Below are 12,191 nucleotides of genomic sequence, written 5' to 3' on the forward strand. Positions count from 1 at the left end.
TAGCACCTCGAGGAGCATGTCATAATTTAGACCAACACAGCTGTGTAAATTACACCTGTGTTTTTTGAGTTCAGAATTTGGATGGTGCAAAAATGACTTAAGGCCATCTTAACCCCAGGTCTTCCTGGTCTGAGAGTTTGAGGGTATGTCTACACAACAGTTAGACACCTGTGGCTGGCCAGTGCCAGCTGACTTGGGCTCGCAGACCTCTGGCTGTGAGCTGTTTGTTAATGGTATAGACACTTGGCCTGGAGCCCAGGCTCTAGGACACCCCCACCTTGCAGGTTCCTAGAGCCTAGGTTTCAGCCCAAGCCTGAATGTCTACCCCACAGTTAGACTACTCAGACCAAGCCCTGTTATCACGAGTCAGCTGGCACAGGCCAGCCACATGTGTCTAATTGCAGTGTAGACATTCCCATAGTGTCGTGTTCAAAGCCACACAGTGATAAAACTGGATAAGAAGTCAGGGATTTTCTGACTTCCATTCTCTTTAAGGAATGAGAAAGAAAGGCTAAGCACAAAAATATGATTAATCTATGTAAAAATTATGTAGAATAAATGTTGTTCTTATTTTTGTTGCCGAGGTTTCATAGATTTGGGAAGCTCTTTGGCTGCAGAAGTGAGCACATAAACTACTCATTTCTGTTCCAAAACCAAAGATCCTTTTATCCAGCTGGAATTTTCTGGTATAGTTAAGCTCAACATATTTTTATATTTAATATTTTTAATTAATTTCTTAAATTGTAATGCTAATACAAATATGTTCTGTATGAACATACTATGGTGCCATTCATCAAAGGACCACAAAGGACTTCTGATTGGTGATTGAGTTGATATGTATTTATTGATCACAAGAGTTCATATAAAACTATCTTCTTGCATTGCATAAAGAGTGCAAATCTATTTTTAATGCAGGCAGCCAAAGTTGGGATTGTGCGCTAACTGCTGGCTGATTAGTGTGAAATTTAATTTACAGAAATTAGCCTGAGGTGAGGAGAGTGTGAAATAAACATTACATGTAAATTCTGCATTTTACAGTTATTTCTGTGTTTACATTGAAAGCAGCACTCTCTCTGGGATCCTCCTCTTCTAATTTTCCACACCACTTTCATGGTCTTGTAACTGGTGGTGAATACATCACATTTCTATATATTGTGTTTCATAGCCATTCAAAACACAGATTAATACTCTAATAATAGAGAATTTTGACATTTTAAATTTTAACAATCAAGAATTATTAACCCAGAGGCTAATTTTCACTTTGGTAAAGTTGTATATCAAGAAAGAGAGAAATAAAGAAAATTGAGAGGGGAATGCAGTCACGAATTTAAAAATCTGGAAACCTTTGTAGTCTTACATCTATACTGTAGGATGGTTCATAATATTAATGTTATGTAGAGCTCTCTAATGTATGTTGTCCTGTTCTCCAGTGGTATATACCTGTCTAACAGGTGGTTATGATTGCTCCTAGCCATATGAGCATGTGCAGTGAGAGTCTGAATTATGTCATCCTCTATAAGAGTTGCTTGTTAGTTCACAACTTTCAGTTCTTTTGGGCCAGGTGGTGGAATAGTTCCCAGAGTGAGTGATCTAGAGAATGAGGAAATAAACACTCCAGTACTGTAATGAGTTGCAGTATAGTCCTTACTGACATTCTATGCCAGGAAAGCTACAGAGAAGGTAACGTTTTTGAGAGGTATTTTAATTCCATGACAATCCAGTTTCTCATGCTCCCAGTGCACTGCCTAGTCAGTGTCCAAAGCAGTTTACAGTACAAGTTAAAGAAAGTAACTTTGAGGTCAGAAGATGTTACTTACCCTTGCATAAACCAGAGGATATCCAGCTTGCCAGTCAGGCCATCTTCAAATCTACTTCACATGCCCAGAGCGGCACAACTCTATAGATACCAGGGGAGTCTTGGTAAAGAGGTTTTTCACCTTTGTACTGTAAAACAGTAGGTCTGAGTTAATGAAACAATTAAGTTATTAAATTAATAAGATATCAGAAGATTATTTGACCAATGCCGTCTTAATTTGCTCAGTTATGGGAAAGCACTGGCATACTGAAATCCATAAAAATTTGATCTAAATTTAAGTTAGTCATCACCATCTTTATCATAATATCTGGACACTGTGGATTAACAGTCAAATTGTCATCTTACAAAATGCTAGGTTCCATTCAGTGAGTGTATATAATCACGATCTAATAAGAAAACTTTGGTTTCTTTATCTTTTAGGCTCCCGTCTCCGTCAAGAAGATTTCCCACCTCGAATTGTTGAGCACCCTTCTGATCTAATTGTTTCAAAAGGAGAACCAGCAACTTTGAACTGTAAGGCAGAAGGCAGGCCAATCCCAACTATTGAGTGGTATAAAGGGGGTGAAAGAGTTGAAACTGACAAAGATGACCCTCGTTCCCATCGGATGTTGCTGCCCAGCGGATCTTTATTTTTCTTACGCATAGTACATGGACGCAAAAGTAGACCAGATGAAGGAGTCTATGTCTGTGTTGCAAGGAATTACCTTGGTGAAGCTGTGAGTCATAATTCATCGCTGGAGGTAGCAAGTAAGTAAAGCTTTTTCACGTTTTACAAAGTCACTTGTCTTGATGTTGGCTATTACTGTGGAAATTTAAGAGAAAAAAATTAACTTCTCTGAGACAAACAATTGTCTTAACATAAAGGTAGGAACTATGTAGTTGAATTTACTATACTACGTACAAATATATGGGAAGGAAACAGACATTTTGAAGATTTGGACTTGCTGGCCAGATGCAGCTCTATTTTTCTATGAAGTTCTGGTTCTTTGTTGGCTGTTAAATGTTGCATATCTCATTCAAAGATTGATACTTTTTTTCACCACATGTCGTATCAAATGCAGTTTACTATTACTGGTAATAGAGTAAAGGTTTGATGTAACACAGCACAGGTGCAAAGTGTTGTGTATATAAATATAAGGCAAAAAATTACTTAGCATGACTGGGTGCACAAAAGTCCTGCTCAGGTGAGTTCTGGTGTGTGGCCAGTCAACTTCCTCTGGCTAATAGCAGGCATATGTCAAAGACCGGAGCAAATAGGTATGTTGTTCATTTAAATTTCATCACACTTGTCCCTCAAACATGCCTCTTTTCTGTTTTCTGCTCCGAAGAACAGAGTTAAAAGTGAGTGTGCAAGAATCCTGAGACTTAGTGAGAAGGACTATACCTAAGTCAGAAATTTCAAGCTCAGTTATTTAGATGCTGAAAGTCAGATTTCAGAACCTAAATAATAGTTCTGATAGCCACAACGCCTATAAAAGTCTATGGAAATTGTTGTTGCTTTACAGTCCTGGAAGTCAGGCCCCTTTTTTTGGGGTCCTAATGCCCATGCTTAGTCTCCACTCTTGTGTTCACAGGAACATAAGGTGGTTCTGCTTCCTGCTGTACACACTTCTGGGACTTGAAGGTCAAGTCCCATATTTGAAACATCTAAGACATTCTATTACAGGCCATTTTTATGTGTTTTTATTGCTGAATTACAATGATTACCACCTGAGTACTGATGGAAGCACAGCATATTTCTACACTCATACAGCCTTGATTATATGGTGTATATTTTGTCATAACATTGAAATGAATTAATCTACCAGATCACACCTGAAATCCCTTCTTGAGGAAAGATAAGAATTTGGCTCAGTAACTAATCCAAAGTTCTTGAAACTGCTTTAAAACACATTTGTTGTCTAGTTCAATGGTCTTTTGTAAAGAGCTGAGTAGCTCTAGCATTAAGCGCTTTATTGCAGGGCTTTGGAGCTGGGCTCCGGCTCCGTTCCAGCTTCAGGCAAAAACCTGCAGCTCTACTGCTCTGGAGCTGCTCCGCACTCCAGCTCCAGGCACCGCTCCAAAGCCCTGCTTTATTGAAATCCAGTTCTCTTGACCCCCAATTTACTATTACTTACGGTACAATATAGTTCATAAATGTTTGAATGTGTTTGAAAGATTTTTGTGTGTGTTGCAAAGAATATTTGTAATGTGTGAGGCATTCAATTAAAAATCAGCAGTTTATTTGGTTAATAACATACAATACAGTGTCTTTTAATAACTTCTTAAAATGCATATGGTGTTAAGGCCACTACATCTTGTGTATGTAAAATGTATATGTATATTCACCCCACAATTTCCCATTTAAAGTCTAGGAACTAGAGTTAGGCCTATTTTGGTGGAGCAGTGTTGCTGCTGCCAATTCACTTGGAGTTTCTAAATGGCTGCACCACAACTAAAGGAGGGGCAGAATTTGTCTGGGCTTACCCAAAGAAAGATAGCTCTGCTTTGTGGTTGGGAGGGAGAGAGGAAGAAGGTCAGAAACTGCTGTAAAAGGTGCTCGGTGGTCAACTTTGCAGCAATGACTCACTCACCCGCCCCACTCCCAGGAATGTACTTAAAGGTACAAAACCTGGGTGGGGCAAGTCTCTATGTGAAAGCAGCAAGGAAGCCAACACACACTCTCCATGCCCTAGCAGCCAGCAAGTGGAGGCAAATAGCAGGCTGGGTTAGGACCTGCTGTGGGCATTACGCTAGTCGCCCTTTTTAAGGGGGGGCTGGAAAGGAATTTTTCCCACACCACCAGAATTGGCTGCTGTGGAGTGTGGTTTTTTCGCCTTCCTCACAGTGGGTGTGAGGCTGGACCTTTTCTGGTGAATAGAAAAGGTGGCAGGCCATATGTCACAACTTACTTTATAAGGTTGGGCGAATGTTCAGTGCAGGCCCTCCATAGGGAGGGCAGCCAGTGACCAGAACAATGGCCTGGTAAAGGACTTAAAAGGAGGTACTGGATAAAGAAACAGCATGGGAGAGGGGGTTCAGGGACTCCCATAACCAGTACATCGGGGAGCCAATCTCCTCCCCCCCGCCAAGCCGCTCTTAAGCCTCTTGCGAGGCTGGTGGATGGTAAGGTCTAAGCCATGGGTCGGCTGGGGGACCTGGATGAAACAAAGGGGGGCTGGTGAAAGCACCAGAGAATTGATTTTGCATAAGCATGGATTTGCCTGCACTGTACACTTTATCTGCTGGGTAGTCCCAGACATCTATATAATGAAGTTGCAGTCTGATTAAAACCCATAACATTAAACCTGTCCTTCTTGTGGTATACCCAGACAATGTGTTTGTGACCCCATATCTCAAGTAATCTTGATTAGATTGCAGGGAGAACCTTCATGATAGGGTCTGAACTTGTATGCAAAACATTAATGCCACCATAAGATTTTTCAAGTGTCTTAATTCTTGAGACAGAGATAAAAGACAAGTATCTTTAACAGAGCTTCACGTACACCTCTACGTCGATATAATGCTGTCCTTGGGAGCCAAAAATCTTACCACGATATAGATGAAACCGTGTTATGTTGAACTTGCTTTGATACACCGGCGTGCGCAGCCCCACCCCCCGGGAGCACTGCTTTACCGTGTTATATCCAAATTAGTGTTATATCGGGTGGTGTTATATTGAGGTAGCGGTGTATTTGCCACAGAACAATAACATAGCATTAACTGCCAATCCAATACCAATCACACTCGTATTGACAATGAATCTCAGAGTTGTGAAATGTGAGTTGAGATTTGCTGAGACTTGATTGTTGTTAAAGTTGACATTACACTTAAAAGGGAAAAATTGCTAGTACATGTGTTAGGAAATGAAATTTTTAGCATTGGTAACATGGTATTTGAAAAGATTTTTAACAGAACAAGCAATGCTGTGAAAATGCAAAACCAGTGAAGCATTTTAAATAGCACTGAAAAGGTAAAGAATCAGATATTCTAGGAAACAGGGAAGTAATTGAAGGCTGCTGGAATAAATTTACATTGTATTTAACATCTGTGAAACATCGATATAAAACTATATCATTATAAACTACAGTTGGACTCACAGTGGTCAAAGAGAAAACACTGTTTTGGTTCACTTGTCACTGCATCCTCTTTCAGTATTATAATATGCAATTGCTACTTTAAAAATCCTTAAATTTTAGTTTCGTCTTTGCATGTTTACACAATAAAATTGCCTTTATTTGATGTGCATTTAAGAAACACAAAAGAACATTTTAGCATATTCATTTGGTTATGCTTTAATGCTACAGAGTCAGTTTAACTGAAAGATATTTGTAAAAAAAAATAGTGGGGGAACAAAAGCTTTTATGCACTGTAACTGGTAGGTATGACTGGAAGAGACTCTTGTCTATGGCAGTAATTTGCATTTTATAAAACACTTCCTATTTCAGCAGTTCTGATTGTCACAACTTTATTTAGATTTCAGTCCTTTAGTATCCTATGAATTTATAGCCTACGCTTCAGATCAGCAAAGAGTCTATTTACTTTTTCAGTAAACACTAAACAAATTTTTAGTGTTGCCTAAAAACCACATGTTTTCAAAACCAATTCACTCTCAATCTTTTGAGATAGGACAAATCATCAAGGAAATTTAGTTTTTGTTTTTACAATACCATGGAGATATTACTAATTCTTTTCTTTGTTCTAGTATACATATACGTTTTAGAGAGTCTACAAAAGAAGTAGTTAGGGCGATATATCGAAAACTCAATACAATCTTCTGGAATGTGAAATGTTAACATTAAAGTTTTTTTTTTTTTTTAATTCTACTAATATATTTTGACAGCCCAAGAAACTAAAATTCTCCTTATCCACAGAACATGTAGAATATGAGGAAGCAGGAATGTGCAAGCTTACTCATCTTCTACTTCCCACTCAAAAGGGCTAGATATGTAACGTTATCCAAAATATGCAGTATCTATATCTTCATTTATCCCCCACTGAGATCTATCTTTTAGCTAGCCAGGGCTATTTGTCCCTTGGTGAATAGCATTGATCTAGCACTAATAACTATTTGGTATCTTCTGTAAACTGAGGCTACGTCTAGACTACCTGCCGTATCGGGAGGTTAAAATCCATTGCTCAGGGATCGATATATCGCGTCTCATTTAGATGCGATATATTGATCCCCGAGCGCACTTATATCGATTCCGGAACTCCAGCAACCCCAACGGAGTTCCGGAATCGACATGGGGAGCCGCGGACATTGATCCCGCGCAGTGAAGATGGGTGAGTAATCCGATCTTAGATATTGGACTTCAGCTACGTTATTCACGTAGCTGAAGTTGCGTATCTAAGATCGATTTCCCCCCGTAGTGTAGACCAGCCCTGAATCAAGGAAACCCTTTCCCTCACTACAATCTCTGCCTCTCATGTTACTTGAAAATTATGAGCTTTATGCATTACATTGTTGGGGTTGCTTTTTGGTGTCCTTGGCATTGTTTAAAAGTACTGTATTCTCTCTTATTTTCATATGCTTTTCCTGTTATTAGCCCTTTTAAAACAAACAAAATAGCAACATGATCCCCAAGTGTGGCACTATGCATGTAATAAATGTATCTTTCAATATGGGGTCTCTTCTCTAAATACAGCATAGCATTGCTTATCTTATCCTGAGTCTCTTCTGTGTGATCAGGTTACAGAGTTGTGTTACTGACTTAGTCAAATCATAAGTCACTTGATATTTTTTGACACCAAAAGCTTAAAATCTATCAACCATTTTGATGAGCAGTAGTGCAAAACTCTAGAGACGTGTGGTACTGTCTTAGTTAGAGAAGTAGCTTTGTAACTTAATATTAAGTGATATAATTTTGATATAGTTTATTCACAAAGGAGGAATAAAATATATACCTAAATAGGTACAGTTCCAAGACAGGTTAACAGGATATTGTTCCCACTTTCTGAAATGGAACCTTATGTATCTTCAGACTTTACTCACAGCTGAATGAGGCTTCTGTGTACTAGACCAACCAGTGAAGGCAATGGGATAATCAGGCATGGGTAAACAGTCATCCTTCAAAAACTTTATACCACTACATGTCTGTTTGCCTCTCTCTTCTTGACTTCCTGAACTCGGTCTTTTGATCACCGGAGACCTCCTTAAATTAGCTCAATGTTTTGTTTTTGAAGAATGTAACTGGCTTCGAATTACCACGTACCAGTGACACATTCCCTGGTGGTGAAAGGTCCTAAAGAATGTGATAAAGGGCATGTCCTTGTCAAGACTAAACAGGGTAATTCTTACTATAAATGTCAGTCTTTACAGGTAGGAGCACAGAGTTGATCAGTGTTTTGCTCTTCCAAATAAGTGGTCCAGACAAGAATCTGTCCATCACGTAAACAACTTAGAAACAAAGGCTGTTTCTCACCCTAAAGGAAACAAGAGCTGTTTTGGAGATATGAGAGATGTTATCTGTCAACAAACCATGAGTGTGCTACAGCTGTTTTATGCTGTTGAGTCCCTGAAGCTTCTCTGATGAACAGATGCACCTGATCAAGATCAAATTCATTTATTTGGCATCTAATTGCACAGCAGACTGACTCAACAGTCATAGTGCATCCTTAGATTTCCATGCAATTACTCTCTTTTGAGAGAAGATGTTCCTGGACCTGTAATATTCAGGTGAATAAAGATGATTCTCAAGTTATGTGGCATTTATTCATAACCAAGAGTGGTGGTAGTGGCAGGCAAATGCCCATGGTCAATATCTTTTTGCCTTCCTCATTTCTGCCCCCTCCCCGCTTTTGAAGATTCTGGGGATCTTAAGGAGAACCAAAGTGCCAGGGTTTGGTAGACACCAGCCTCATACATCTTCATTTTCAAATTGCTTCTTGCTTAGATGAGAGCTATAGTTTTCCACTAGTGTTCAGGAAATCTTTATTCCCCCTAAATCATATTGCTGTAAAACAGGGGTGGCCAACCTGAACCTGAGAAGGAGCCAGAATTTACCAATGTACATTGCTAAAGAGACACAGTAACACGTCAGCAGCCCCTCATCAGTTACCTCCCAGCCACCAGCAGCCCCACCAATCAGCGCCTCCCCTCCTTCCTCGCACCTCCCGATCAGCTGTCTTGTGGTATGCAAGAAGCTCGGGGCAGGTGCGAGGAAATGGCAGGCTCAGGGGAGGGGGTGGGAAGAGAGAGAGTGGGGGCAGGGCCTGTGGCAGAGCCAGGGGTTGAGCAGTGAGCACCCCCCGGCACATTGGAAAGTTGGCACCTGTAGCTCCAGCCCCGGAGTCGGTGCCTATACAAGGAGCCGCATATTAACTTCTGAAGAGCCGCATGTGGCTCCGGAGCCACAGGTTGGCCATCCCTGCTATAGAAAAACAGGTCTGTGCAACCAGGCTTTTGAGTAAAGATTTGTAAAGAGACAGTTTTTTCTAATAAATTTTATTTTTCTGCAAGTTATACTAATTTGTAATTGGTATATACTATACCATTACCTCTGACTTCTGTAACAATGTTTCTCGGCATTGCACAGCTAAGATTCTAAGCTATTGGGTATATTGTTTGCTAATATATTTGTTTTTAGTTTAGAGCTGGATAGTAACCCAAATTTTCTTCACATTCAGTTCCCAGCAGTACCTATAAAGTTTTCTGACTTCCCAGGATGTGACATCCTTCTTGAGAACACCTTCTTAGGATGGTGTTAACTTGAGAGATGATCTGATGTCTCTGTCTAATCAGTCTTCCTAAGAGACTGATTAATTTATTTCAGCATAAGCTTTCGTGGGCTACAGCTCACTTCTTCAGATGCATCCGAAGAAGTGAGCTGTAGCCCATGAAAACTTATGCTGAAATAAATTTGTTGGTCTCTAAGGTGCCACGAGTACTCCTGTTGTTTTTGCAGATACAGACTAACGCGGCTGCTACTCTGAAACCTAAGAGACTGATGTCCTTCTTACAGCAATTACTTTGGGGATGGTACTTTAAAAATGACATGGCAAAAACATGGCTCACTTATCTTTTGATTGGTAAGTTGTAACATAACGATCATACCTTTTCTCACTGTAGGTTCAGCTCTGGAAATGTCGCAATCTCTGGGAGGTGTTATATGCATTCTAATGGCCTTTGTATAGCAGCTCTGTTCTAAAGCAGTAGCTGAAATTAATCAGCAAAATAGTTCCCATTTTGGAGAAGACTTTGTGGCCCATTGGTAAACTGGTAACTGAAAGATCAGCACTCGTTAAGCATGTTCATTTTAATTTAATGAATAAGTTAAGTTTACTTTGGGAAGAGTCTTTTAAGTTGCTTTGCTCTGTAAATAACTGTAATCTGGTACTTAAACTGCATTGCAGTTGTATGGCACAATTATTTACTGAGTTGTATTTGAGAAGATTTTAGATTTTGTTTGCATTCTAAACTGGGAATGCAGGACTCCTAATCAGGACGGGTGCAAGGATGTTTCACGCCCTAGGCGAAACTTCCACCTTGCGCCCTAATGCACCCTCCCCCCCGCCCCAGCTTACCCCTTCTCTGCACACGAGCATGAGCACCCCGAGCACGCCGTGGCTGCTTCACTTCACTTCACAATCAGTTTAGGCGCCGCAAGCCTGGGAGGCAGGAGAAGTGAAGCAGCCATGGCATGCTCGGGAAGGAGGCAAGGCAGGGCTGAGCTGGGGCAGAGAGTTCCCCTGTGTGCCACCCCCACCACTTGCTGCAGGCGGCCCTCCCCGCACTCCCCTGCCCCAGTCCCTCTGCCTAAATGCCGGCAGTGACCGGGGCGGCCGAAGATGTGGCCGCTGCGGTCGCTGCCGAAGAAAATGCTGCCCCCCAAATCCTAGTGCCCTATGGTTGCACCAGCCCTGCTCCTAATAATAACCTACAGCCTTGGTAACTTTTCTCAGAATAGTATTTAAAATCTTTAATGTTAGAGTCTTATGGGTGGAAAAGATTTGAATAGAACTGGTTCCTTTCTTTCCTCTCAAAGTTTGAGACACAGGAAGAAGCAGATATCATCAAAAATTTTAGTGAAGCTATACCCACAAGTAATGGCATTAACAAAAGTTGCTTGAGGCAATGCAGGTTTCATAGCACAGTTGTTGGTAATGCTTTTAAAAACATTGCCATCTATGCTGTATTTGCCTTGAAAGTAAGTGTTACTGCACAGCTGTAACAACAACTGAAATCCTGGGTTACTAGAAGCTGTCAACTTCTAAAGCATTTTTAAAATGGAATGTAATGTCATTTCAAATCTTACTTCCTGTGTAACAATGATAACACATTTGTTTGTGCCTGCTATTTGCAATATAGTATGTGTTGACTGTACTTCAGGAAAGCAGAAGTGATTACATTATCTTATCTTCATATAGCTTTGGGTTTTTTAAAGTAATTTCCTTTGCTATTCTAGTCAATAGCAGAACATGTTATCATTGAGAGTTTGTCTTTAGTTCTAGCCTTTACCTCATTCACTTAGTTTTTGAGGGGAACAGAGAGCCTTGTTTTGCTTTGCAATTAATTCTAACTCCTCCTCTCCCTCTCTCCCCAACATCCTATGTAATTTGGCAGCAGAATTACACTGGTAGTAATTAAAGCTGAAGTAATTTTGGGAGCTTAGTACTATAAGCAAATCCTATCTAACTATTCTTGGCATAAAACATAGTTATCCTAATGAAAATGGGAGAATTAATCAAAAACAGGGGAGCAACTAGCCATGGCTGCGGGAAAAACTAATTTCCTCAAAACTTACTGTTACATTTCTAAATGTAGATACATTATATACATAAGTGAGCTATTATATTTACAGCCCTGAAACTTTGAGAGGTGATTATTATACTCCAGAGAAATAAAACATTCTCCTTTCAGATATAAAGAGGTGTTGTGTATACACACACATGCATAATTTAGTTCTGTTTTAAAAAAAAATAAGGAAAGTAAAACTCCAAAAAATTCAAACTTTTTAATTAAATGTCTTTCTCAAATACTATTGTGGATTGATTATGGGTTAGGCCTAGCAAAAATGAACAAATGTTTTATAAATCAGGGAGTAATGACACATTTTTAAAATATAGTTATTCACCATGATCTGTAAAATATCAGTTGAGGGCCAGAGGATTTTGTCTGGGGGGAAAAGTTTGCCCTACCCTTTTCTACTATGGAATTTACTTCCCTTCATTTCCCTCCCCCCTCATCACACTTTAGAAGCTGTTCCTGTACATCTTTAATGGCAAACTCAGCAAAGGGGGGTCTAGAGTAGGTTCTAGAGTGAAGCTCTACATTGAACTAGAAAGACAATGTAGTTTTATTCTGATACTTGTTTTCCTTTTCCCAGTAACATTTCCAATTCAGTGTTGGGAAAAGTTGACTTTCTGTGATTCTTCCCTATTGTCACTTGCCATG

The 12,191-nt window shown here is 39.9% G+C and overlaps 1 protein-coding gene across 1 annotated transcript in view; it reads left to right on the plus strand.

Annotated features, from left to right (window-relative positions):
* ROBO1 (roundabout guidance receptor 1) overlaps positions 1 to 12,191 on the plus strand; it is a 1,116,086-nt gene that overhangs the window by 729,909 nt on the left and 373,986 nt on the right. The window contains exon 4 of the mRNA XM_075073102.1: positions 2,237 to 2,563. Coding sequence (XP_074929203.1) covers positions 2,237 to 2,563 — 327 coding nt within the window. The remainder of the gene's footprint in view (positions 1 to 2,236; positions 2,564 to 12,191) is intronic.

This window comes from Chelonoidis abingdonii, chromosome 1 (genome assembly GCF_003597395.2).
Source record: "Chelonoidis abingdonii isolate Lonesome George chromosome 1, CheloAbing_2.0, whole genome shotgun sequence".
In the NCBI taxonomy this organism is placed as follows: Eukaryota; Metazoa; Chordata; order Testudines; family Testudinidae; genus Chelonoidis; species Chelonoidis abingdonii.